Source organism: Natrix helvetica (assembly GCF_964273705.1).
Source record: "Natrix helvetica genome assembly, chromosome: 5".
In the NCBI taxonomy this organism is placed as follows: Eukaryota; Metazoa; Chordata; class Lepidosauria; order Squamata; family Natricidae; genus Natrix; species Natrix helvetica.
The window spans coordinates 134234286-134262257 of record NC_138551.1 but is presented as its reverse complement, the minus strand read 5'-3'; the positions used below and the strand labels follow the sequence as shown (position 1 = coordinate 134262257).

Sequence of the window (27972 nt, the reverse complement as noted above, 5' to 3'; positions counted from 1 at the left end):
AAGAGGAAGAAATTCTTCTTTCTAACTAAAAAGTTATATGAAAAAAATATCTGGTTTCAGTGGTTAATTCCAGAAGGCCTGTTGATTTTTTGGGAGGGGGGTAGAGTGAGAATTAACACAGTGGTGGAGGCAGAAGCCTTCATGAGAAAACATAAGGACCTCCTAGGTGAAACAAGAGACGGCACACAAGACATGAAGGGGGGAGGAGCCTTGGCTCAGCCAACAGACAGGGGAGAGGAGACAGCAATGAAACTTAGCTCACAGAAATGAATTAAAAACATATCGCAATTGCTAATATAATGAAATGTAGAAGTGATATAAAGTATGGTTGAAGATGTCAAAGAATTGAGTAAAATAACTGCTAATATGAATGTAACAATGATATTTTGATATATATAAAATATGAAAGAGATGCAAGATTCCGGGGAAGTACCACCTTCCGTATGATGTAGCTGTCAAAAAAATTTTTCCCACACTTATGTACCCTTTCCCCCAAAATATTTGAAAAAAACCAATAAAATTTTTGTTATATATATAAAAAAAGTTATGGTCTTTGGGAAATGACATCGTAGCCATAGATGGTCAGCCAATAGAGCAAGTGACACTTTTCCTTACCTGGGGTTGTTTTCTCTGAGGCTGAATCTTGTCTCCCTCATCATCAAAGGAGCTCAGTTAGATCAAAGACATGAGAGAAAGTGGTGCTTAAAAGAAAACCTCATAGCTCTCCAGCTTCCTCAGCCCCAATTATTGAAGTATCTGAGGCCAAGGTTTCCCCCATGTTCTTACATCAGTCTGATGTTTGGGGCTTCAGAGAGAAACCACCAGCAGAACCAACCCAATCACAGCCTCCGAGGAGTATCTTGGGGTGGACAAAAGGACTCCAGCTGCTGCCCCTCAGAGCTGATTTGGGAATTTACACAATTTCTACTTTGCCTAAAATCAGAAAATATGGGTATTGGCATTAAATTTAATCTATGGAAACTGACAGACTCCAAAAATTGTGGCTGTTAGAACAGACAAAATTTCAATTAAAGACCTATTTTGGATTGCATTACTGACAAATTTTATTAGGAACTGAGGTCTCCCTGTTTCTTGAACAACTGGAGAAGAAGCTAAAAAGATTCCTCCACAAAGAATCTGGGACATAGAAGCATTAAAATATGCAGCAATCCTCAAAATTATAGTAGGCTGTGTATTGGAACAGAATACTTCAGTTAGCATTTGCACATGTTAATCTAATTGAAATTAATTTTAGTGGTGAGATACAGTAACTTGATTTACATTGTTTATAGTTTTTTAATTTATTTATTATTTTCCACTTTTATAATACAATCTTGCTAATATTCTGTCTTTAATATTTTAAACAATGTCAAATTAACAAATTATTCTAATGCCTTCATGAGAACAAGATTGGATTTATTAAAATATAATAGTTTGTACTTGATCTGACCCAAAATATAACACAGCATTCTTCATTGTGCAAGGTTTTTGAATGCAGCTCAGAATCTGATAAGTCCAGTGAAACTCTGAAGACGAAGCTATGGATTATCAGCTTTTATTTCTGCAGAAAGCAAAAGACTGGATGACCTTTTTGTCTCCCACCTTAACAGAGCAGGAAGAGAGAGAGAAAAACAGGCACGTGCCAAAAACTTTTCCAAACATCTTACAGCTCACACAGCTTGCACAGAATGTCATTGCTATAGAAACATAATTTGATATCACATCGATTTAATGATTTTATTGCTCTGAAAACAACAGACTTTAGAAGGGAAAAGAAATCTATTTTCTGGCGTATAACTCACAGCTTTGCTGGGGAATGCTGAACACACATTTTAAGGTACAAGCAAGGCTACTTGGCAGAATCCACATTCTACTTTTCACAAGAAGTTACTTTGCTAGGCTAAGCTTGGCAATTCGCCTAGAAATTTTATCTATGTAGTTGGCACGTTAGGTTACAATGGAGCTTCTCTCAACAGCAATTTAATAAAAGCTGAATTACACACTCTGTGTGTGCTCTAATCCAGTGATGGCAAACCTTTTAGAGACCGAATGCCCAAACCGCAACCCAAAACCCACTTATTTATCTTGGAGTGCCAACACGACAATTTAACCTGAATAATGAGGTTTTAGTTTCTAAAAACAACTCACCCCTGATTAACATCTTTTCTCTGAATAAAACCCCACAATAACAGGGCTTTCAATAATACAAACACCTTTTTATTGAAAGGTAAACATTTGCATTTGGCATGCCTTTGATTAGTGGGACCTTTGCTGTTGAATGCAAGCTGATAATTTTTCTAACCTTGACTCATCCTTTGTAAGTTTGAGAGCAACACATGCAGCACTCAGGTCATCTGTTAGTCCAGGGGTGTCAAACTCAATATCAATGAGGGCCCCATTGTGGTTGACTTTGGAGGCGATGGTGGGCATGGCCAGCTCCCACTGCTGCTATGCTCACTCTCCTTGGTTGCCCATGGTGAGTGCAGGAGGGCAAAGTATGTGGGTCAGAGGGAGGCCCACTCTCTCTCCTTACGAGACCTAGCTTTGTAACCAAAGCATACTCAATGATAGGAATGGGAGACCACCAGGAGAGGTCAGTAGGAGAGGACAAGGGGATGGTAAAAGGCAGCAGGACTGCTGGTGATCAAGTGCTAAGGCAGGATTTACCTCACACCCTCACACTCTCTCATTATAAACTCCTTCCTTCCCTTCTTTTTCCTTCCCTCTTCATTCTTTCTTCCACTCTTTCCTTCTTTTTGCTTCCTTGCTCTCTTCCCCTCTTTCGTTATTTTTCTTGGTCTGTCCATTCTTGGATGCTCCAATGCAAAAGGGGAAACATTCCTTGCCTTGTGATCAAATGGCATTTTTGCTAGTAGTTTGTGGCCACTGAAAAGACTGAGGACAAACCAGGCTCTGTTTATTCCATGCTTGCATTTTATGGGGACAGATTACAGTACAGCAAAACTGTCAAAATGATTGCTCTGGTAGTTGACCAGAGCTCCTCTGTTTTTTATGTACAACAGCTTTAGCATTTAAGAGCAGGGCTAAGTTAGTTGCTTTACTATGAATACATAATGATCCTTAAAAGAGCTGTTCTGTTGGGACCCTGACATGGTCTAATTCAGACTGAAAATATAGCAAGGGAAACTATTTTCCCCACTTGCTTTGTCCTGTTTACCCCACTGGAAATAGCTGTTTGCAACTAGGGGTGGGTTTTTCCCAGTTCTAATCGGTACAGTAGAAGAGATTCCTGAAATCTACCGTACGTTTTAGAACCCCTTCGTCCTGTGGGACAGTACCAGAATGCCTGCTCTGGCCCCCTTGCTCGCTCCCCCTGCCCGTTATGTCGCTGCTCGCGGGGGATAGCTTGCACGGTGTGGCCAGCCTCCTAGGACCTCCCCCAACTTGTTTAGGAGTAGGAGGCCTGGCCGCCAGCAAAGCACGGGGACAGCAGGAGGTAGGTTGCGCACAGCGGCCAGCCTCCTAGGCAAGTTCCAGGGTGTCCCCATGCCCCCGACTGGTTCCCCGCCTCCGTTTCCGGTGAAATTTTCCAAGGTATGGTTTCAAAAGCAGCCTCCCAACCCTTGTGCCCAGCTCCCACTGAGCTCTGGGAAGGAGGAGAAGAGTCTTTGGGGAGTGAGGAGGAGGAGGCAAGCGTGCAGGGCCATGCCAGCTGGGCAACCAGTGCTAAGAAAGCACCTCACAGCTTTTGAAGGAAGAAGGGAGAGGGAAAGGGACAATGTGGAGTTGCCTTTCAGGGATGCCGAAGCTGCGGGAAACCAGCACTGCCACCAGAGTCTAAAACTTTCAGTGGTGCCAGACAGGTGAGTCGGGAACAGAGACCCAGGCAGTTTCTTTCGCTCCCCTTGCAAGGGAGTAGTAGGCGTTGTTTTTGCATTCCTGCCTCTTCCGGACTTCGACCTGGAGTTTACCAGCCATCTTAAAGAGAAATGAACGGTCAGACCTGCGCGGCCCCGAGAGATGTGGCTCTCTCCAGGTAAGCACCTGCTCTCCTTCCTGCTTTTTTTTGTCACCGAGGGGCAAAAGGCGGAGTGGGGCACCCACTCAAAGTTCAACAGGGGGGGAGATAAGCGGCTCTCCTGTTCCTCCACCTCGTAGTGTCCCCTTTCTTTAAAAAAAAACAAACTTACCTGGCTAAGAGGTCAGTGCTTCACTTAGGGGAGCTCTGGGGATGATGTGTCTTATGGAGGCGGTGACCAGTTGCCCTCAGGAGGGTGAGGAGAACAGTCTCTTTGCCTTTGCGGTGGTTTGACTGGGAATGGCAAGCCTGGCTGAACTTTTAGGGGAGAAGAGTTTCTGAATAGTTAAACATGGATAAACATGCATAGAGTTGTGTGGTTGGACCTTACTTGAAAAGTACAAGATACAAAGACCCGAAACCAGCTGGGTTTATTCCTAAGTAAGGTTCGGTTTTCTGTGAGTTGAGGAAACTGGGAAGATTTATTCTGAATGCCCCAAAATCTTTTTTTATTATTATTATTTTTTAATAAACAAGTTTTATTGGTTTTTTTAAAATTTACAAGGGAAAAGGTAGTGGAAAAGGTATACAAATTTTGGCAGTTGCAAAGTGTGGTAGGCGCCCCCTCCCTCCATACTCATAGTATACATCTAAGTAGAAATCATTAATACATAGTGGTATATAGTCAGCATATTAATTCCATTGGTATTTTCGATCAGTTTATGTCAAAAAGATTTTCTTATTCATTTTTATGATCTGAGCTTTCTTGGTATTGCCCCATCTCCCCCCGCCGACAGAGCTCCGGCCCCTCCCATGTCCTGTATGTCTGTTGTAGTATCTTCTGTTTTTTCTAGGTGCATTTTGTTTTTTTCCATAAAGGCCTGCGCCTCTATGGGTGTATTGTATTGATTCTAATTCTTGTCTCCTCCCAGAATATTAACATACCTTCAGGTATCAGCCATCTGAACCACATCCCCTTCTGGTATAATTTATTCGCTAGTTGCAAATATTTTTTTCTTTTTCCCCTCACTTTCTTGGGGATCTGCTTCAGAATGGCTATTTCCCTATTTTGGTATGTCAAGGCTTGCCCCCTTTGTGCACTCAGAATTTCATCTCTTGTGCTTTTTCTAAGAAATTTAACGTGTACCTCCCTGGGTAGGTTGTGTGTTCTAGCGTAGGCTGAGTTCACTCTATAAACCAGGTCTATCTCCCACCCCATCTGTTGTTTTTCTTTATGAATGTGTTCATCCAAAATACTTGTCATGATGTCCCTTATGTTTTCATCATCTGCCTCTATCACATTTTGAAATCTAAGATAAAAAGACATTCTCTCAAACTCTATTTTCATCTGCTGGGTGTCAAGTTCTTTGTTTCCCTTCTGCATCCCTTCCATCCCCTCCCTCATCTCAGCCTCCCCGCCCTCCAAAAGGTCCAATCTCTGTGAGTTCGTATTAATTTGGGCCTGATTCTCTTTAATTTCTTCTTTCATCTCCTTTAGTTGTTTTTTTGATTTCCTCTTGTCCCTGTAAAATTTGCTGAAACATTTGTTGAAAGTCCAACTCTGTACTTTTAGGTTGCATCAGGGCTGTTATCGTTGATTGTGTAGCAGGGCTGGAAGTTGCTGATGTCGGGGCAGAGGTAGCAAAGCCAGGCTTTCCAGGAGGTGGTCTTTTAGGAGGCATTGTTTATAGAATAAAGATTTCAGTCAGTGTAGAGGATGGACAGTCAGAGCGGCAGAGCAGCCAGAAGAGTCCAGGAGACAGAAGGTCCAGGCAGAAGAGAGTTTCTCTGATCGCCCTGGCAGTAGAGCAAACTTTTTCACTCCAGGGAGTTCAAAGAGTAACAATCCACAAGAGATTTATCTGAGTAGCACGGAGACAAAGACCGGAAGCCTGAATTTTTAAAGGTGGAGTCAGGTTTCACAGTTCATGAAGACAACGGAAGTGTGCCATCTTGCCCTGTCAGCTTCGGGTTTAGAGGCATAACAAAGTTTTCAAAGTTAAAGTTCCCAGAGTTCTCAGATCATCAATATGTTATGGGGTTAAATTCAAAGAAAATCACTTTAAGAAAGGGTGTGGCATCATTGGTTGGCTCTCCCTCCTCCTCCTTCCCCTGGGGCTGAGAGCAGAATTGTTCCAAGCTGCCTGTCCAAGGGGGGGGGGGGAAATCCCCCTCCCTCCAGCCACGCCTCTCAATTCAGCTGAGAAAAAAGGTTTTAAACTGCTGGCAAATCCTTCAAGTCAGTAAAGGGGATGGAGGGGGGTCTGCGCCTCACCGCACTGCCGCTGCATCCTTCTGCTTGCTCATTCTCCGCACAGCCTCTCAGCGAGATGCCCACGCGTCCTCCGATCTGCTCCCCGGTGCCTTGGGCGAGGCGGGGGAGCTCCCGCCGGCCGCTGCCAATCCAGGGATCCCCCGCGGTGCCACCCCTCTGGCAGGACGCCTCTACGGGGCATCCTGTGCCCCCCAAGGAGTGGGGAAGCCCACCGGGGAGCCGGAGCTAGCAACAAGTTGCCCGTCGCCGTCAGCCGCCGGAACCGGAATGCCCCCAAATCTTGAGGCTTGAGTGAGGAAGTAATTATTATTTCTTTAAAGGTTGGGGGGAAGAGGAAAATCTGCACTTGATTGAAAGCAAAGCAAAAGTAGCAGCCCTTGGCGGAGAGGAATGTGAGTATGGTATGCTGTGTTGGTGGAATAATAATTCACCTTACAAAGCATTCCTGTCTGCTTGGGTAAAACAATACACCTTAGCTCTGGAAAGGGCAAGTCAGCTCAACTTCATGTAAGAATAAAAGGTTATTGTTGGACTTCTAAGTGTTGAAAGATAGTGCCTGCTCCTTCCTTGCGCATACTGAAAACAAACTTGAGTCGTTATGTGGATTTAATGTGATATTTTGCAAGGACTGGGAAATCTCTCCTGCAGTCTCTGAACAAGAAAAATGTACTTGCATGTTAATGGGGGAAACAGGTGGGCTAATTATAATCTTAAACTATTTTTGGCTTACTATACAGATAATTTAGTGCAAAGCCGTGCACAACAGTATTAGATTTCTGTGATTTTATCTTCCTTGTTTGTTTTTGGGGAGAGCTATGGAAAGCTAAAACAAATGCTGTGTAACAAGGAAGCGTGAAACATTCCTTTTGATTCATTGGAGAATTAAAACCAAACATTTCAAAAGAGAGAAGTTTCATATCATGCAACTTTCATCAAAACTATTTCACATGCCCTTAAATTGGGAGAGGGGGCGGAGAGACAATAGTGAACATCTAGGAAGTAGGGTAATAGTGGCAAATATTGTGATGCAACTATTATAAATTGTTCAGCAATAATTGAACTAAAATAATTGTGCATCCTATATATAAATTGTTACTTCTTAGCAGGAAGTCCAATATTTTTTCTCTGCATTTTCCCATTTGGCTGAGTTTTTCAGTACTCCGACATACGATTCTTTTTTATTGGGGATATATTTATTGGGTTTCAGTCTCCCATCAGTTAAGAAGACAAGAATTGCAAAGCAGATGGTTATGCAAATATTATAAGTATTTTTGGAATGTATGTGTGATGCTACCATTGTGAATTTCTTGTTAAGAACACTTATCAAGTTTTAATATTATGACTGTCTAACTTATTTAGAGGGTGAGTGCTTGCTTGTTGCAGTAAAGTACAAAGGCCATAAGCAAAATACCTGTTTACTCAGAGGTATATTCCTACTTAAATTGTTTGATAGCAGTGTGCAGAAACTTTAAATGGTATTGCTCACAGCAGTAGAGAAACCTTATATAGCAGTGATTACTCTTGAGGGTCCATATTGCCTGTTTCTGCTTCCAAGTGATGCTTTTGAAATCTACTGGAACATATTAGGGATTTCTGCATTGAGAAGCAGAAGGATGGACTCTCACCTTTATGATGGGCTTTTGAGACACTGGAAAGCAGTGGGAACTTTTGCTACTTCTAAGTACTTCCAAGTCCAATAAGAAATTGATTATCAAGGTGTTGAAGCCATAGGAACCCTGGGGGCAAGTGACCATGCAATATTGGAATTCAACATTATCCAAACACAAGTAGTAGAACAAAGTCAAACTAGAGTCTTGGACTTTAAGAAAGCTAATTTCAATAAACTTAGAGAGAGCTTGGGAAAAATTCCATGGATGAGAATCCTCGAGGGGAAAACAACTCAAGAAGCTTGGGAAATTTTGAAAAATGAGATTAGAAAAGCCCAGTCTAACACAATACCAATGAAGAAGAAAAACAACAGCTCCCAAAAGAAACCAGCATGGCTGCATAAACAACTATCTGACAAACTGAAAGACAAAAAAAGTAAGTATAAAAAGTGGAAGGAGGGGGACATAACTAAGGCAGAATATCAGCAAATAGCCCGAGCCTGTAAAGATGAAGTGAGGAAAGCTAAGGCTCACAATGAAGAAAGGCTTGCCACAAAAGTAAAAATTAACAAAAAAAGCTTCTTCCAACATGTTAAAAACAAGAAAAAAGTTAAGGAAACAATTGGTCCATTGCTAGGAGAAAGTGGCAAGAAGGTGACAAGCAACAGGGAGAAAGCAGAACTATTTAACTCATGTTTTGCATCTGTCTTTACACAAAGGGATAAAACAGTCCAACCTATCAAAAGCAGCACCACAAAATTAGGAACACAAATTGAAATAGGGAAGAAAATGGTAAGTGAGCACCTGTCTACCCTAGACGAGTTCAAATCACCAGGACCGGATGGATTACACCCCAGAGTTCTGAAGGAACTAGCAGACGAGATCTCAGAACCACTGAATTATATCTTTCAGAGATCCTGGAACACCAGGGAACTACCAGAGGACTGGAAAAGAGCTGATGTGGTTCCCATCTTCAAAAAAGGGAAAAAATTAGATCCAGGAAACTACAGACCTATCAGCCTAACCTCAATACCAGGAAAGATTCTGGAAAAAATAATCAAGCAACGAATTTGCGAACACCTAGAAGCAAACAAAGTAATAGCCAAAAGCCAACATGGATTTGTCAAAAACAGATCATGCCAGACTAATCTTATTGCATTCTTTGATAATGTGACAAAATTAGTGGACCAGAGGAATGCCGTTGATATAGTTTACTTGGACTTCAGTAAGGCTTTTGATAAGGTAGACCATAACCTACTACTAGATAAAGTAGAAGAATGTGGGTTAGACAGCATCACCACCAGATGGATTGGTAACTGGCTGACCAACCGCACTCAACGTGTAGTTCTCAATGGAACTGCATCTACATGGAGGGAAGTATGTAGTGGAGTACCCCAAGGCTCTGTTTTAGGCCCAGTACTCTTCAACATCTTCATCAATGATTTGGATGAGGGAATAAATTGGGAACTCATCAAATTTGCAGATGATACCAAGCTGGCAGGAATAGCCAACACTCCAGAAGATAGGCTTAAGATACAGAAGGATCTTGACAAACTTGAACATTGGGCACTATCTAATAAAATGAAATTCAATGGTGAAAAGAGTAAGGTTCTACATTTAGGCAACAAAAACGGAATGCACAGGTACAGTATAGGTGATACCTTACTCAGTAGTAGTAACTGTGAAAGGGATCTTGGAGTCCTAGTGGACAACCATTTAAATATGAGCCAGCAGTGTGCAGCAGCTGCCAAAAAAGCCAACACAGTTCTAGGCTGCATCAACAGAGGGATAGAATCAAGATCACGTGAAGTGTTAATACCACTTTATAATGCCTTGGTAAGGCCACACTTGGAATACTGCATTCAGTTCTGGTCGCCACGATGTAAAAAAGATGTGGAGACTCTAGAAAGAGTGCAGAGAAGAGCAACAAAGATGATTAGGGGACTGGAGACTAAAACATATGAAGAACGGTTGCAGGAACTGGGTATGTTTAGCTTAAGAGAAAGAAGGACTAGGGGAGACATGATAGCATTATTCCAATATCTCAGAGGTTGCCACAAAGAAGAGGGAGTCAAACTATTCTCCAAAGCACCTGAGGGTAGAACAAGAAGCAATGGGTGGAAACTAATCAAGGAGAGAAGCAACTTAGAACTGAGGAGAAATTTCCTGACAGTGAGAACAATTAATCAGTGGAACAGATTGCCTCCAGAAGTTGTGAATGCCCCAACACTGGAAGTCTTTAAGAAGATGTTGGATAGCTATTTGTCTGAAACGGTATAGGGTTTCCTGCCTAGGCAGGGGGTTGGACTAGAAGACCTCCAAGGTCCCTTCCAACTCTACTATTGTATTGTATTGTATTGTATTGTATTGTATTGTATTGTATCTTTCCTTGAGCCTCTTTATGCAGGGACAGGTGCTGATAAATCCTTCAAAGAAATGGAAACAGTGAGTGAGTGTGTGTGTGTGTGTGTTTGGGGGGAGGGTTGTTTCTGTTGTGTAAGATTGGAATATAACTTATTGGCTCTGGATTTTGAGAGTGGAGAGAAGTTGCAGAAGCTGAAATGCGGTTGGGACAGACTGGGGAGTCCTATGTTTTCTCTCTTTTACATTTTCAGAGATTATACACAGTATAAAGAGTGAATAGTTACACCGATTGTACTTTATGTTTGTGTACACAAAACAAAGAACTGGTAGTTCAGCACATGACAGCCTGTCAATCTGAAAATACTCTGAAACAAATAGGTATTGTTTTTGGTGCACATAATTCCAAGCCCAAGATCTTAAGAGGGTGGCCAATCCAAGTTTGTGGGTTGCCACAAAGAAGAGGGAGTCAAACTATTCTCCAAGGCACCTGAGGGTAGAACAAGAAGCAATGGGTGGAAACTAATCAAGGAGAGAAGCAACTTAGAACTGAGGAGAAATTTCCTGACAGTTAGAACAATTAATCAGTGGAACAGAAGATGCCTCCAGAAGTTGTGAATGCCCCAACACTGGAAGTCTTTAAGAAGATGTTGGATAGCCATCTGTCTGAAACAGTATAGGGTTTCCTGCCTAGGCAGGGGGTTGGACTAGAAGGCCTCCAAGGTCCCTTCCAACTCTACTATTGTATTGTATTAAGTTGTTTCCCCTCTAAATACACAGTATATTGTATATTATACTCTACAAAGTGGTTTGAACAACAAAGGCAAGTGTGAGAGAGCACACTGTTCTGCAAATAATCTTACTAGCCTTTTGTATGGTGCTTATGTGTAGTGGTGTTAGTAGTAGCACAAAAGAAAATATACTTACAGACTGCGTTTTCCTGTAGATTGTGGTATGAATTTATATTTTTAAGCAACAGGCCATAACCTGTTCATATTAATAAGTAGGAAATATGTTGGACATCAAGCTTATTTTAAAAGGCTAATTATGTAGAACTCTTTTTAGTAGTCTGGATTATGGAAGAATTGCAGGAAAATATTAGATAAGACAGAAACAAGCTAAAATAGGGGTGGTGGAGGTGAATCAACTTCTTGTTTATTGCCCGTGTTTTGTTACAAACTACTCTAACTGCTGCCTGTTTTTTTTTAGCAATAATGATTACATTGAATATTATATTAAAATGTAAAACATGTGATATGGTTCCAGGATCAGAGCTAGTCTATATTTGAATGTCCTGAAGGTGTGTTAACATTCAAGGAAGCTAAAGCTGCAATCTAGGAAAAGCAGTTCTTGGCCCTCTAAGTACTTGGAAAATAGACCACCTGTGAACCATATGTAAAACCCCCCTGATTGCCATATAGAAGAAAATATGAAATAGGCCTGTCTAAATCATTTGGTGGGATTTCAAAGCATTGGAAAGTTGTGGGAGGACTTTGGAGCATCTGCTTCATTGACCAGATCTGGAGGAGTGCTCAGAGCCCTGTAAAATAACTTGCCTAGCTTTAGTACAAATGCTGGGACTGCATGGTACTTTGGATTCTGTTCCAAAAAAAGTACTGAAGAGAATACAAGACTGTAAATATAGTACCCACCCACAACTCTTTAAAGTAGATATTTCATGAATCCAGGAAAAAGGTGCCGCTGCTTTAAAAAGTACCAAGTAGATGCTGTGGGCTTTACATTCCTATATATTCAAAAACAGTGCATAGCCCTAACAAACATTATTATTTAATGAATTTAAGTTGTTGCCACTGCTTTGAAGTTAAATTCAGATGTATGGATGCCTCTTTCTTTTCTGTTAATTTATACCTCAATCTTGACTGGGAATGCTGACATCGTCTTGACCACTCCCTCCCGGTCACATGACTGCCAAGCCACTCCCACCCAGTCACATGAATTGCCAAGCCACTTCCACCTGGTCACATGGCTGGCAAGCCACTCCCACAAAGCAGGCCACACCTACAGAAGAGGTTCTAAAAAAAATTGAAACCCACCACTGTTAGCAACGCACAAGGAGGGGATACTTTCCTAAGAGCTCACAATTCGGGAATAACGGGGGGGGGGACCCTGCGCTTTCCATGCCCCATTTTGGCCCTGGAAAGCCTCCTGCACCAACCTGGAAGCAACCCCCCCCCCAAATCCCTGCAACTGTTTGAAGGCTGAAAGAAGCCTCCAACTGAGCCAGGAAGCACTGGGTGTGTGTGTGGCCATTCACACTCACTTCCAGCCCACCAGAGTTTCCTGTGCAATGTGAGTGCCCCCCCCCCCACTGCATACTCACGAGTCCCCCATCCTGGCCCTCCACAAAGGCCCGAAAACCAGCTGGCCAGCAGGAGGTGCACCTGTATGTGGATTCTAGTGGAGCTGGGCTGGGGTGGGTGGCGTGCCAGGAGACGACGCTCTGCCTACCACAGGTTCCCCATCACGGTTCTAATCCTTTCAATTCCTTTTTTCAGATCAAATATGTAAGAGCTTCGGAGGCTCTGAGTGATAAAAGTCGGTTCCCATTTTTCCACCAGATGCTCCCCAAAGAAGGGATCCAGTACCCAGCAATTGTCCAGGTGCTCCTCCACTTCAGATGGACCCTGATTGGCCTCTTTGCTTCAGACACAGAAAAGGCAGAGAATTTCATGAGGACTTTAACTCCTTTGCTTGTCAGGAATGGAATTTGTGTGGTTATTACACAACTGTTCTCAAAGACTGGATATACTGCAGCCCTCAGGGATTCCCTCTCTAAGTGGAGACAAGTCAACGTCTTTGTTCACTTCATGGAATTTGATTCCCTTTGGGACAGAATTCTTCCTTTCCATTTAACACTTATGCGTCTGCCAGGACCCATTGAGGGGAAAGTCTGGATCCTCACAAATTTTAGAGGTTATGAAATAAACAAGCGCAGACTTCTCAAATACATCCATAGTATTTGGAACTTTAGTTATCTGAGAAAAGAAAGGCCAAAAGATTCTGCCTTTAAACCCTTTTTATTCGTGGAAGTAAAGTTTCAAGATCATTATTTCCATTGTTCTGTTTCAAATAATGTATTTTCTATCAAAGGCCACAGAAGATGCACTCAGAAAGCCCCACTGGAGACCCAGGAGAAAAGGGACAGAAAAGCGATCCAAAATTACTACCAACCTTACAGTCTCACAAAGACTCTGGCCCAGGCCCTGAATGCTGCATATTCCTCCAGATCGAGGAGGGGAAGGAAGGAGGGAGAAAAGATCTTGGGGTCTCCAAGGCTGCAGCCATGGCAGGTATGGGGGTCCCGATATGGATCCATTAATCTTAGATCCTTTGGAGGAAGAATCCAGAGGAGAAGGAGGGGAACCATCTCAACAGATCTGGCCAATTTAACTACTCAGTGGATTAATGGTTCCAAAGAGTAGATACTATGGCATTTTTATATTTAGCACTGCTAATTGGAAAATGCTGTGGTTTTTTTTAAATAAATTCCCGTATTTGTGGCTTTGTGATTAGCCTGGTGGAATTCCATCTTTCTTCCGTCCCCATTGCACGTGGGTCTGTGTGCAGCTGGACAGGAAGCTAAGCCCCCCTGTTCTCCTCCAATGAAAGGGAGCCTGGCGTGGATCTGGATGCTTTATTGGGAGAAGAGGGCAGGTGAAACTGAGGAGATGCAAATGGTGGAAATCAAATATAAAGACAAGATAGGCAGCATTAACTAACAACCAGCAAAGAAGCAGCTGGAACTTCTCCAGCGATGCTCCGTGTGAGGGACGGAGACCGTCTCCGGATGACCAGGGGTCTCGGTCACAACGGCTGCTTCCGTCTTCTCCAAAGGCTGACAGAAAAGGGAGTCTGGCTTCAGACCTTATAGTGAGGCTTATCAGCCCCCAGCCACTAGGTGGGGCTAGAGCAACAACAGCACAACAGTTACCGTATTTTTCAGAATATAAGACCCACCTTTTCCCTCAAAAAAGAGGCTGAAAATCTGGGTGCATCTTATACATCGAATAAAGCTTTTTTTGCCTCCCAAAGCCCTGCCCCCTTCACCAAAATGGCCATGCATACCCTTATGGAGGCTTTCAGAGAGCTCCTGGGGGCTGGGGAGGGCAGTAATGAGCAAAAAATGGACCATTTTTGCCCCCCCAACCCCCAGCAGCACTCTATAAGCCTCCATAAGGCTATGCATGCAATTTTTAAAGCAAAAAACGTTTTTGTGAAAAATGCGCCATTTATTGCTCATTTTGCCACCACCACCCCAGGAGCACTCTGCAAGCCCCCCCAAGGCTATTCATGACTTTTTTTAAAGGGGGGGTGTTTTCACAAAAACGGGCTGTTTTGGGGAGGTTTGCAGAGTGTAAAAACTTTTTTTCCCACCTCTTGGAAAGCTCTTTAACTGGTTGATGAGAATTACATTGATCAAGTGCTTTGCCAGCAGAAAAAAAGTCTTAGGTGCTGCAGATTGTCAGTGATTTCCTTCTCTAGCACATGGATAAATACACCTGGAAACATCTACCTATCTACCTACTCTCTCTCTCTCTCTCTCCCTCCCTCCCTACTGTATTTCTCTCTCTATCTCTTTTTATTTCTTTCTCTCTCTATCCCTCTACCTACATGCTGTATTTCTCTATCTCTGTATCTCTCTCTATTTCTCTCTCTCTCTATCCCTTTATCTACCTCCCTACCTAACTTCTCTCTCTCTCTCCCTACATACCTACTGTATTTCTCTCTCTTTCCCTCCACCTACCTACCTACTTTTTAAAAAAATTGCCTCTTCAAAACCTTGGTGTGTCTTATACTCCAGTGCATCTTATACTTCGAAAAATATAGTACATGTTGTGGCATGACAACATTTATAAATTAGGAGGAGACCCTGAGACCATCTAGCCCAATCCCCTCCTCTCTGCAGGTATCCAGTTCAAGCTTCTCTGACTGATGGCTGCTCAGTCTTCGCTCTCAGACGATCCATGAAGAGGAGACTGAACTTCTCTGTTTTACTGGCTCAGCTCTAAAACAGCTCATCCTTTTATCATATATTTTCTCTCATTCAGTTAAAATCTCCTCTCTTGTAACTGAATTCACTTTTTCCATGTCTGGCACTGTGGAATAATAGTGAGCAGATCTTACACTCGTGTGTAACAGGAGTCAGTTATTGGAAGAGGGTTGTATCCAGTGGTGGGATTCAAATCTTTTTACTACTGGTTCTGTGGGCATGGCTTGGTGGTCTTGTGACTGGGTGGGTGTGGCTTGGTGGTCATGTGACTGGGTGAGCATGGCTTGGTGGTCATGTGATTGGGTGGGGGTGGCTTGGTGGTCATGTGATGGGGTGGGTGTAGCCAACTTGACATCACTCATGTCAAGGGGTACCTTGCCTGCTCTCTCCTTTCGTCAACAAAATACAATTTCCCTGTCTATTTATTTACTATTACTGAACATCCAAAATACACACTTTAATCCTATGTATATATGCCATATGTGTACATACATATTACAAGGTATAGTGTGTGTATAGGCACACAAAAAGATACATTATCTACTTTATACACTGTACGTGTATGTACACAAACATACACACATTCACACACAGCTCTTCAAAAACTATACACATTCAACCTCACTTATTGCGTTTGGAAAAACACACCCAGAGTTCACTTTCTGGCACACATTTAACTATAACTTCTGCACATTAGAACATTACACAGGCCTTCAGATGCTCTTCCCTAGCCTGCACATGACTGTTAGAGCCAGGAGATGTCATGGATTGAGTAAAATGTGGCAAAGCTCACTTAACAACGCTCTTGCTTAGCAACCAAAATGTTGGGCTCAATTGTCATAAGTCAAGGACTGTCTCTGCCTTCCTCTGCATGGCAGCCTTGTCCTAGTAAACTCCTTCCCTTTTCTGGCAATTTTCCTCTCTGTTAGAGGCACCAAAATAATCCAGAGGATATAAGGTCTCCAGCTGGAGCAGGGGGTTGGACTAGATGGCTTCCAAGGTCCCTTCTGACCCTACTAGAGCAGGGGTTGGACTAGAAAATGACCTCCAAGATCCCTTCCAGCCCTTTCAAACATTGTTGTGCTGTTTGAAAGAGTCTTCTGAAGCCATGGTTTGTGTCCTTCCTTCCTCTCATTTTCTCTCTTTCCCTTCCTCCCTCCCTCCATGTATCTATTGACCCATCCATCCAACTATATCTCATTCACTTCCTCCTCCCTCCCTCTCTTTCTGTCTTTCCCTTCCTTCCATAACTCCCTCTTTCTTTCTCTATCTCCTTTTCTTTCTTTTCCTTTTCTTTCTTTTTCCTTTTTTTCGTCTCTCTCTTTCCCTCTCTTTCTACCCCTTCCTTTCCTCCTTCCAAAGCTAGGAGATCCACAAAAACTCCTTTGGATGAAACCGCCAATTTTACACACACACACACACACACACACGCACGCACGCACGCACACATTCTTCCAACCAGCTCTGCGCCTCGCCTCATTGTTTGATTTTAGTGGTGGACCAGTGGCCGAAGTCCTGTCCAATCGCCAGCAGCATCGCTCGCATCCCAGGAAAGCCCGGCTGATTAACTTACTGGGACGCGCTTCGATCGGTTCCTCTTCTGCGCAGGCAAGCTTCTCTCTCTGGAGCAGGCAGAGAAGGGGGACTTGAAGGGATATGAGTGTGAGTGTGTGTGTGTGTGTGTGTGAGAGAGAGATGGATAGAGACTAAAAGCGAAAGAGAGGGGGGGAAGATAAAAGAAAAAGAGAGTGAGAGTGAGGAATCAGAAGCTTTTCAACCTTGTGGGCCGCCTGGGAGGAGGTGGAAACGGGGCGAGGGGCTCTCCCCATTTCCTCTGGATCACCTTCCCTCGTCCCCAAGTTTTTCTTTCCTCCCATCCATTCTCTCACCCACTCCTGAGAGCAAGGCAGCGCTGCTTTACCTGGGTGTTTTCTGGGCTCTGGAAGGGGCAGCAGGGGGGGGAGGTTGGGTTCCCCAGAACCTCTTTGGAGAAACATCATTCTGAACTCCATGTTGGGGGGGGCGTGTGCGTGGGGTGTCCACTGAGGGGCTTTTAGCCGGAGGTGCCTCTGGCCAGGGGGGGAATTGGAGTGGCTCAGGTGAGCCAGGAGGGACGATTGAAATCTGTTGGCAGAGCTGGTCAATCCCCCCCCCCCCCGGTTGGACCTGGCCGAACTTTCCTCCCTTCCTCCGGTCACCGAGGAGCTGCTGCAGCCTCTCCCGCAGCACGCTGCCCAGTTAAGGGCCCAGCCTGTCCTTCCCTGCAGTATTCGGGTGGGGTGGGGTCCTCTGTTTGAGGGTAGAATTTGTTTGCAGAAACGCAAATGTGTGGGCAGCCTTGGAGGGCCTGTTCACCCCTCCCCTTTTCCTCTCAGCCCTGCAAAACCAGAAATCTCCCCCCCTCCAAGCAGCAACTGAGATTGTGCAGGGGGGAGAGGGGGGGCAGGAGAAGAAGATCTGAAAGATCCCAATTCTGCAGCAAGAGGAGTTTCTGCAATGGAGAGGGGGAGGGGGTAGCCCCAGCTTTCAAAGGACTTTTAGCCATAATTGCCATCAGAGCAGATGTTGGGGAGGGGGTCAAGGAGGAAAGGGGTCCCCTGACTCTCCCTCAGACCCCAAGGAAGGAAGGGAGGGAGGAGGGAAGGGAGGGAGGGAGGAAGGGAGGAGGAGGGAAAGGAAAGGAAATGGGAAAGAAAGAAGGGATGAAAAATGGAGGGAATGGGAAGGGAAGGAAAAAGGAAAAGAGAAAGGAAAGGAAAGAGGGAAAAGGTGAAGAATGGCTGCTGCTGGAGTGGTCGGTAGCAGCCTGAGGTGGGCATTTGGGAGCAGACCAAGACGAACAGGAGGCCACGGCAAAGACAGGCAAACAGGCTGGGCTGCGTGGCCACGTGGTCGAGGCAAGGGAGCCAAAGAGCAGCTGCAGCAATGACACTAAGGCCCCAGCCAAGGCCTGCGAGGCAAGTAGTGGTGGGGAGAGATGTGGCCAGGCAGAATTTTTACTACAGGTTCACTCAAGCCGGGCCGGACCATCTGAATCGCACCACTGGCTGTATCCACCCTTCTCCAACCGAGAGATTGTGTCAGTTGGAAAAGGGACTCCCAGACTCCTCCTGGTCTTCAGCTCTTCTCCTTGTGGTCTTTCCTCAAGACTAAGAGCAACTCCTTTGATCTCTTCCTTGGCTTCCTTGTCCTTCCCTGAGGTTCACGTAGATTTTGAGCAAATTCTCCTCCAAGTTTGGTGCCTGCGAGGGGACCTAGTCCTTGAGTTGGGGTCTCCCCAAACCAGAACGTTCACTTCCTGAGATTCTTACGGCTGCATTTGCCTTCTTTCCATGAACATCTCCCTGCTGACTCAGATTCTGTTTCCAGTTAACTACGATTTTGAGATCATTTTCACAAGCATACATATCAAGTTTGGTATCCCTCATCTTTTTTCCAGTCCATCATTAATCTTCTTATATGAGACTCTATTGTTAGTCAAGTCCTAGTAGATAAAAAGCAGATATTTTTCTACTGTGTGCTAATCATAAATATTGTTTCGGGAAACTTGATATTCCTTTATAAAATTTTATTTTATTCCAAAAGGTAAAATACAAGTATTGGAAAACTTTTTAAATGAAGTTTCAAATAAGGCTCCTAAGTTGAAATACTGTATATTCTTTAAATCACATCAAATTCGGTTACTTTAAGATCGTATTAATGACCATATTAATGACAACATAGAAAAATTGATGACCAATGGCAAATTGTTATCTATCACATTCAGGTTTTATGGAAAGATTAAAAAGTGTTAAACATTATTTGAGTTTCATTTTGAAGACAGTTTTTATCCACTTTCATACCAACCCTCAGGTTTCCAATCACATCACAAAAATTGTTTGTGAGTCCTTTACTGAAATCCAACTCTATCCCCAGAGTTCCCATAATCTACTTAGGAAGTGTGATGACTTTTGGGATGAGGGGAAGAGAGGCTGCCTAGGTAAGGATCAGAGAAGTGGGGAGAATCCTGCAGCTGCATAATGGGACAGAAAGAAACTCAGAAAGGATCCTAACTTTTCAGGCTGAGAAAAGAGTTGGTGGGAAATTTGTTCTTTCAAATTTTAAATTTTTTGTTAACGTCACATTACAATAAAGCAGAATTAGCACATCTGGAGGTGTTTTCCATCAGGATTACAAGGGAGAAGATTAGCCTGAAAGATTTCTTCTTGATCAACCCATGCTTTCTGGGAATCTACCTGTTGTTTTCAAAAGGTTTATGGATCATCTTTTTTTCTATGTTCATTTTATTTGTCATCTGAATGGATGGGCCCCCTTCAGTGGACCAGGGGAGACGTCGGAGGCAAATCTTGAGGCACCACGCTGGGAGGAGTTTGACTCTGTTGCCCCCGAGGATTTGGACAGGTTACGTGGGCGACTGCGAGCCACTACATGTTTATTGGACCCGTGTCCCTCCTGGCTTGTACTGGCATCCTGGGAGGTTACATGAGGCTGGCTCCTGGGTCTTGTGAACGCTTCATTGGAGGAGGTGTCCTTACCGGCCGCCTTGAAAGAGGCGGTGGTGAGGCCCCTACTCAAGAAGCCTTCCCTGGACCCGGCGAAGCTAGCGAATTATCGTTCCGTCTCCAACCTTCCCTTTTTAGCGAAGGTTGTAGAGAGTGTGGTGGCACAACAGCTCCCACGTCACCTGAAGGAAATCGACTATCTAGACCCGCGCCAGTCCGGCTTCCGGCCCGGTCACAGCACGGAGACGGCCTTGGTCGCGTTGGTGGATGATCTCTGGAGGGCCAGAGATAGGGGCTGTTCCTCTATCCTGGTCCTTTTAGACCCATCAGCGGCCTTCAATACCATCGACCATGGTATCTTATTGCTCCGGCTGGAGGGGGTGGGAGTAGGGGGCACCGTTTTGCGGTGGTTCTGCTCCTACCTCTCCGACCGGACGCAATGTGTGTTGGCAGGGGAGCAGAGGTCGACCCTGAGGCCGCTCACTTGTGGGGTGCCGCAGGGGTCGGTCCTCTCGCCCCTCCTGTTCAACACATATGTGAAGCCGCTGGGTGAGATCATCCATGGTTTTGGGGTTGGATACCATCAGTACGCTGATGACACACAGCTGTACATCTCCACCCCAAACCACCCCAACGAGGCCGTCGAAATGATGTCCTGGTGCTTGGAAGCCGTTCGGGTCTGGATGGGGGACAACAGACTCAGACTCAACCCTTCCAAGACGGAGTGGCTGTGGCTACTGGCGCCCCGGTTCAACCAGTGGATTCCATCGCTGGCCATAGGGGGCGAACAACTGCCCCCCGTGGAGCGGGCGCGCAATTTGGGTGTCCTCCTTGATGCCCGGCTGTCGATGGATGACCATGTGGCAGCCGTGGCGAGGGGGGCGTTCCACCAGGTTCGCCTGGTGCACCAATTGCGCCCCCTATTGGACCGGGACGCCTTACGCACAGTCAGTCATGCGCTGGTGACGTCTCGCCTGGACTACTGCAACGCTCTCTACATGGGGCTCCCCTTGAGATGCACCCGAAGACTACAGCTAGTTCAGAATGCGGCCGCGCGGGCTATCATGGGGAGGACCAGATACTCCCATATAACACCACTCCTGCACGAGCTGCACTGGCTGCCTGTGGTTTTTCGGGTGCATTTCAAGGTGTTGGTTACTATCTTCAAAGCGCTCCATGGCACGGGACCTAGTTACCTGCGGGATCGCATCTCACCTCATACATCCCTGCGACCAATTTGCTCCCACAGGGAGGGACTCCTCCGGGTACCGTCCACTAAGCAGTGTCAACGGGCGGTGCCCAGGAGTAGAGCCTTCTCTGTGATGGCCCCAACCCTCTGGAATGACCTCCCCCCCGATATCAGAACTACTACCGACCTCCGCTCCTTCCGACAGAAACTTAAGACCCACCTGTTCCAATTAGCTGGCCTAGCTGATTTATAGTCCCACTTTCAACCTCCTGGCAAACATTTTAATTTATTATTGTACAGTGCATATCCTACCTCCTCCGCCTATCTATGTATCTATGTATATCTATATTTTTGTATCCACATTGTTTTTAATATGACTGTACACCGCCCCGAGTCCTGTTTAGGAAAGGGCGCCGTCTATGAATTAAAGTATTATTATTATTATTATTATTATTATTATTATTATTAGAATGTTCCCTATAATTGACCAACTGTGTCAATTATATTTTCTCTATATTTTGTCAGTATATGATTGACATTTTTTCTCAAACTTTTTCAAACTAATTAAGATAATTGCAGTATTTGTATCCTATTTAACCATATTTGGAGATTAGACAATTGTTGAAGAAAGATTCAATGTGGGATAAGAAACAAAGTTTTCTGTTTTTCAAATTCCTGGATGTTCCCATTCTAGTTTCATCCCTTTCTGGAGAAGAATGAATTTTGGAATATTTCTCAGAGAAAACTGTACTTGGACCAAAATGGAGAGATAACAGCAGATCTGGTCTTTTTGGGCTTCTTGGTTCTCCCCAACGAGCATCCCAGGAAAGAGATTCTGGCGTATGTTGAAAGACAGAAACTCTATATCGAACAAGATGCTCTTTCACAGCTAAAGTTGCTCAATAAGGTGGGATAAATTTTGGTGTCTTTTATCTGTTTTCCAAAGCCTGAGATCCCATTTCAAGTGGGCAAAGCCTATAGTATCCAGGGTGGTTGGCCTCCCATGCCAGTTGGTGTCATCTAATGGAAGTTCTACAACAGAGGGACCTAAGTGAAGGGGCTTTGCCATGTTTTATGGAAACCTTTCAAGATCTTACTGGTCATAAGTTTCTTTTTTCATCATATTAATTTCATAATAAAAATCTAATGGAATAAATGTTTCCTAAATCTTTTACAATAAATTTTATTCTCAGTTTTAATATGAATATATCATCATATGTACATCTTTTTTCAGTTCCATCCCTCTTTACTTTATTAGTAGAAAAGTACTTTATTGTAATGTTAAATGCTAAAAGCAAAAGGGAGGAACTATGTGAAGAATCTGCCAGTAGTTAGTTATACCTCCTGCATCTTCTTAGTAGTAGTCAGGTATTTCATATTTACTTACATGAAGACCAGAGGCTATTTGGCTAATGTCAGTGTCTATCTCTATTTTCCATGAATGTTGACTACTAACACATTTTCTTTGGCATTCCTCATTTTTCTGCTCAGTCCCTGCCTCAGTCCAACTGTGCGGAAAATTGTCATCCTGGATTTGTCAAGAGGGCTCGAGAAGGAGAGCCAGTTTGCTGCTATGACTGCGTCCCTTGTCCGGAGGGGACCTTCTCCACGCAGGAAGGTGGGTCACCCTGAGGAAAATGAGAGGCTTTGTGGAACTGGATCCATCCAGAACATTTTCATGGAAGCGCAAGTTAAAAGACACAAGGTCACCTTTCTTAATTTTTAATATGCACAATTTCTTATCTAAAAGGAAGTAAATCAAAAAGTCTTTGAAGGAGGGGCTGGGAGGAGATGGGAGGAGGGGGTGGCAGACTGGGCAAGCTTTACTAGCAACAGAGGAAACATCTCCCCTGCTGATGGATTCAGAGTCCAGACATCACAGGGTTCATTCCAAATTCTCTGTCTGCTTCTTGCAGAGTTTATTCTTTTTATACAGTTTTCACAAGGAAAGCAAAGAGCATATAGCAACAGCATCTTATTGGTGCATTATCCTTGTCAATCTCTAAGAACATCTCAGCCAGGATAGAGTCTTACATATCTAGATGATATCTGGCACTGCTAATTAGGTGAGCTCAAAGGAATCTGAGGTAACCAGCTACTGAGATCATGGCAGTGTGCTGCGCATGCCTGTACGTAACCTTTCCTCCATTCCTACACCCCGCTTTCTAGTCTGGATATGTGCTGCTAAGTTCACCTTTCTAGGAAGATCTGAATTCTTTGAAACTTGATGAATTGTTTTAGGTCCACCTTCTGAAAGACCTTGCAATTCACTGTATATTGGATTCTCCCCTTGAGGATCACCGAGAAGGTGTCACTGGTCCATAATGTGGTGCTGTGGATAGTTATGGGAGGGGGACTCATTACACAAATATTCTGCCTGTCATGTAGATCAATCAATCAGTAGAGAGCTGGAAGGGACCTTGGAGGTTTTCTAGTCATATCCCCTGTTCAAGTAGGAGACCTGATACCATTTCAGACAAGTGACTGTCCAGTCTCTCCTTAAAAATCTCCAATGTTGAAGCAGCCACAGCTTCTGAAGGCCAGCTGTTCCACTGGTTAATTGTTCTCACTATTAGGAAATTTCTCCTGAATTCCAGCTTACTTCCAGATGTTACAAGATACTGTAGATTTCTTCTAAGTCCAGTATATTAACTGCCATGTGGCAGGACACAAGATGTTTGCCTAAAAAGATTATATGATTCATTACTAACCTCTAATAATGTAGCTTCCTATGAGTTACATTACGCCAGAAATAATTAACACCCTAGGCCTTTCCTCAACTTAGCTACTTTTAAAAAAGATTAAATCCTTCTTATGCTAGTTTTAATGAAAAATAAAAGGACACAATTTTAAAGAACATTGATTTTTGGTTTCTCAGATGCAGAAAAATGTACCAAGTGTCCAGATGATAAATATCCAAATGAGGCCAGAGTCCAATGTATCCCCAAAGTTATAACCTTCCTGACTTATGAAGAACATCTGGGGATCATTCTGGTCTCTTTTGCCCTGCACTTGTTCCTAACCACAGGCCTTGTTTTAATCATCTTCATTAAACACCGAGAAACTCCCCTTGTCAAAGCCAACAACCGGGACCTCTCCTACATCCTCCTGGTCTCCCTCCTGTTTTGCTTCTTGTCTCCTTCTCTATTCATTGGTCAACCAAAGAAAGCCACCTGCCTTCTCCGACAAACGGTTTTCAGCATCATCTTCTCAGCTGCTGTTTCTTCTCTCTTGGCCAAAACCATCACAGTGGTGCTGGCTTTTCTGGCCACAAAACCAGGAAACCGAGTGAAGAGATGGTTGGGGAAGAGCTTGGCCAACTCCATCATCCTTTCTTCTTCTACAGTCCAAATTATCATCTGCTCCATCTGGCTGGGAGTTTCTCCCCCCTTCCCTGACTCTGACCTCCACTCCCAGCCTGGAGAGATCATCCTGCAATGCAACGAAGGGGCTGTTGTCATGTTCTATGTCACCCTCAGCTACATGGGCTTCCTGGCTGCCATCTGCTTCACGGTGGCTTTCCTGGCCAGGAATCTGCCTGGGGCCTTCAACGAAGCCAAGCTGATCACCTTCAGCATGCTGGTCTTCTGCAGCGTCTGGGTGACTTTTGTGCCCACCTACCTGAGCACCAAAGGGAAATACATGGTGGCTGTTCAGGTCTTCTCCATCCTGGCCTCCAGTGCTGGTCTGCTGGGCTGCATCTTCATCCCCAAGTGCTACATTATCCTCCTGAGGCCAGACCTGAACACAAAGGAGCATCTCACAGCCAAAAGAAATGTGTAAATGTGAGACTGAGGAATTTCAACTTTTAACATGTTCCACAGTCTAAACCAGTAATTCTTAATCTTTTTTTGGCCATGCCCCACCTAAGCATCTTTAAAATCCTGTGACATATAATTCTTACTTTACTCAAAGAGTGAACTCTGCTCACACGGAGGAAGCCTAAAAGGCCATTAAATTAGTTTAAACAAGGTTCAAATTGCCCCCATTAAAATCAAATTGCCCCCCCTGTGAAGCATGGGCTCGACGTTAGGAACCACTGGTCTCAACATAGACAATGGCCCAAACTGTTCTGCATGCATGAGTGGGTCAACTCTTTTTCTTGAAATAAATCAAGGGTGTGTTGAAGATTATGAGGAGACAATTTTTTGGGAGAAATGGGGGCATGTTGGCAAGATAGAAATATAGAAGGAATGTAAGGAGCAACGTTGATGCCCTCATTTCTCAGGACATTTTGCCCAAACTGCTTTTATTTACACAATAACTCTTTCTTGAGGGTAGCAACAATACAATGGTAGGAAGGTAACTTGAACTCTCACTAATTATGAATATTCGTGCTTACATCTATTAAATGAACTATGCACCTGTATGATTGTCATTTTCTCCTCCCTTCCAGGAATGTATAATTTGTGTGCATGCTTTTGTCTGTAAGATTTCCTCTCACTATTTTATGGAGGGAAATTCCTCCAGTGGAGACTGAATAAATAAATCCATTGAGCCTGGATTATTGGGTTTTTGGGTCCTGCGTTTGATTCCACAGAAACTGGTGTCAGCAGTGGGATTCACAGTCTTAGATCTGCCACCAGGGACAGCAGATGGGAAACCCCTATAGGGGGACTCTTGTGAGATTGATCCCATATACCTTCCCCCTGCCCCATAGAGGCCCCATTGAGGAGCTTCTGGGAGGCCACAGTCTGTGCCTGAGAGTCCGTTGTGGCTGGGGAGGCTTGAAGAGGGTTTGTGGTCCCTTCCATCCCAATTCACAGCCACTCTGGCCCTGCTGCAACCTCAGCTGAGCAACGGCTGGAGGTGTCCAGGAACCGAGGGGGAATTTGGCTTTGGGGGCAGGATCAGTGTGAACTTTCAATGTGGAAGAATGGAGACTCACCCAGAGACTCTGTCCAACCCCCCTTTTTCCTATTGTGTGAATGGAGGAATTGCCTGAGCTGATCCTGGGCAAGGAGGGACGTGGATGATGGGGCTCAGGCAGACTCTGCTTGGGGAAGGAATGTTTCCCAAAAAAACCCAGAAACCTGCTGTGTCCCAGGGCTGGGAGGTGGGTGTGGGGTCTTCACTGGTGCCTCCACAGGAAGTGAAAAAGGAGAGTGAAAATGGAAGGGATGATTTAAAAAAACCCTCTACCTCCCTGGTGAGAAGAGAAATTCCTGGATCTGCACACGGCCAGGACAGATTCCATGCAAACGGAAGCAGGAAAGTCCGTTTTTATTTTTGTTAGACTTTTTCCCACTGTTTTATTATTTTTTCAACTAACTAAAGGAGGTGAACATGTCCAACTCGTCTTCCTCTTCCTCCTCTTTTCCCCACAACAATTACCCTGTGAGGTGGGCTTGTTTGTTAGAGAGCATCTGTCCCGAGGTCAGCAAACACGCTTTCAGGGCTAAGGCAGGACTTGAACTCAGGATCTCCTGCTTCCTAGACTGCTGCCTTAACCATTGTCAATGTTAAAGCAAGGTGGATTTGGGGCAAAGGTCCTGCTGGTCACCACTGCCGCCTTGTCTTCCAGCAGGAGCCAGGAGTCCAGCAGGACCCCAAGTTTCCCCCTGGGTCCTTCTGGGGTAGAGCAGCCCCATCTGAGAGCAAAGGAGAGAAACTCCTGGACACAGAGAGCCCCTCCCTCCCCCAGTCACAGCCCCTCCCTCTTGCCAGGGTTCAGCTGGAACTCACTGACTGTAGGGGGCAGCATAGAGTCTGGACCTGAAGTCCTAGCTGGGCCCTGGGAATTCAAATCAGAGCCTCCTGGTGATTGGCTCAAAGTCCCCAGCTGCCTTTGATGCCTAAGGCGGGACTAGAACTCAGAGTCACTTACTGATTGGGATAAAATCACTAAGGGGCCCCACCTAATTTTCTTCATAGCAAGATAGGGTGGCCACTGCCTTCTTCTCAACCTACCCCTGGCATTTCCTGGTGGTCTCCCATCCCTGCTTAAATCCAGACCTGCTTAAGCTTCTCCAAACCATCCTGCTACTGCATCCTATGGGTAGTCCTCGACCTACGACCAGAATTGGGACCAAAAATGCCACTGCTAAGCTAGGCAGTCATTAAGTGAGTTGTGCTGAATTTTAAAATGTTTATTGCCACAGTTGTTAAACGAATCGTTGTGGTTGTTGAGTGAATCTTGCAGTCATGAAACAAACACCATTTTGCCCACTGATTTTCCTTGTCATAAATCCATGTTGATTGCCAGGCACCCAAGTGGCGACTATGTGCTGCACTAGTCGTAAGTATGAGGACCCATCATGAAGCCCTTTATTCAATAACCGTGGAACTTGGAACTGTTGCTAAATGAGTGGATGTGTAGGATACTTGGTTAGGGACTGTACATCATTGGATCCATCGTTTCTTCAGGCACCTTCTCCCAAGGCCTTTTTAAGAAGAAGAAGATCTAATATTCTATGCATAGATTTCCCTTTCATCCTCTGGGCAGGTGCAGGAAAATGTGGATTCTCTGGATCTCTAATACCAGATCTCAGATCCAAGGGACAAGACTCCCAATCTGGACTCCACCCCCAGAGAAGGGGCAGAATCTGGGGCTCCCTGACCTGTCCAGGCGACCAAGGATTCCCCCTTCAGAGGGAGCCACTCTGGCTGAAGAGAATTCGGGGCTCGGAGCCTCTTCAGGATTGGCTCATCAATGGATAAGACCCCCCTCCCCCCGTAAAGGCAGCCAGTTGGCTATTATTCAAATCTTGGCTTGTGACATCAGAGGCTCCTCCTGGACCACATAATGGAGGCTCTGCTCAACATCCCTGGAAAGTGGCTGGATTGGATGGATGGCACTGGGGGCATCGCAGGGTCTCCCTCGCCTGGGCTCCTCAGGAGGGAGAGACCCTTCCCATTAAGGCAGAATTAAGGGGGAGAGGTTAGATAAGGTGGAGTTCAATGAACATGACAGATGTTTGATACCTGCCGTGTCTGCAGCCTCTGTATCGGTCACCAAACTCCTCATCCAACATGTCAAAGCTTCCTGTCTCTAGAAAGGGGCTGGGAGCAGCCGTCTGAGGGTCGGCAATGTGATCTAGGGGAAAAA

At 44.7% G+C, this 27972-nt stretch overlaps 1 protein-coding gene across 1 annotated transcript in view; it reads left to right on the top strand.

Annotated features, from left to right (window-relative positions):
* The window catches only part of LOC309392717 (vomeronasal type-2 receptor 26-like), a gene marked incomplete at both ends in the record, with an annotated part of 29646 nt that extends 4939 nt beyond the window's left edge, over positions 1-24707 (top strand). Inside the window, 4 exons of the mRNA XM_081954144.1 lie at positions 12739-13533; positions 21619-21831; positions 22416-22542; positions 23803-24707. Of these exons, the coding sequence (XP_081810270.1) occupies positions 12739-13533; positions 21619-21831; positions 22416-22542; positions 23803-24707 (2040 nt within the window). The remainder of the gene's footprint in view (positions 1-12738; positions 13534-21618; positions 21832-22415; positions 22543-23802) is intronic.
* Positions 24708-27972: the final 3265 nt, after the last annotated feature.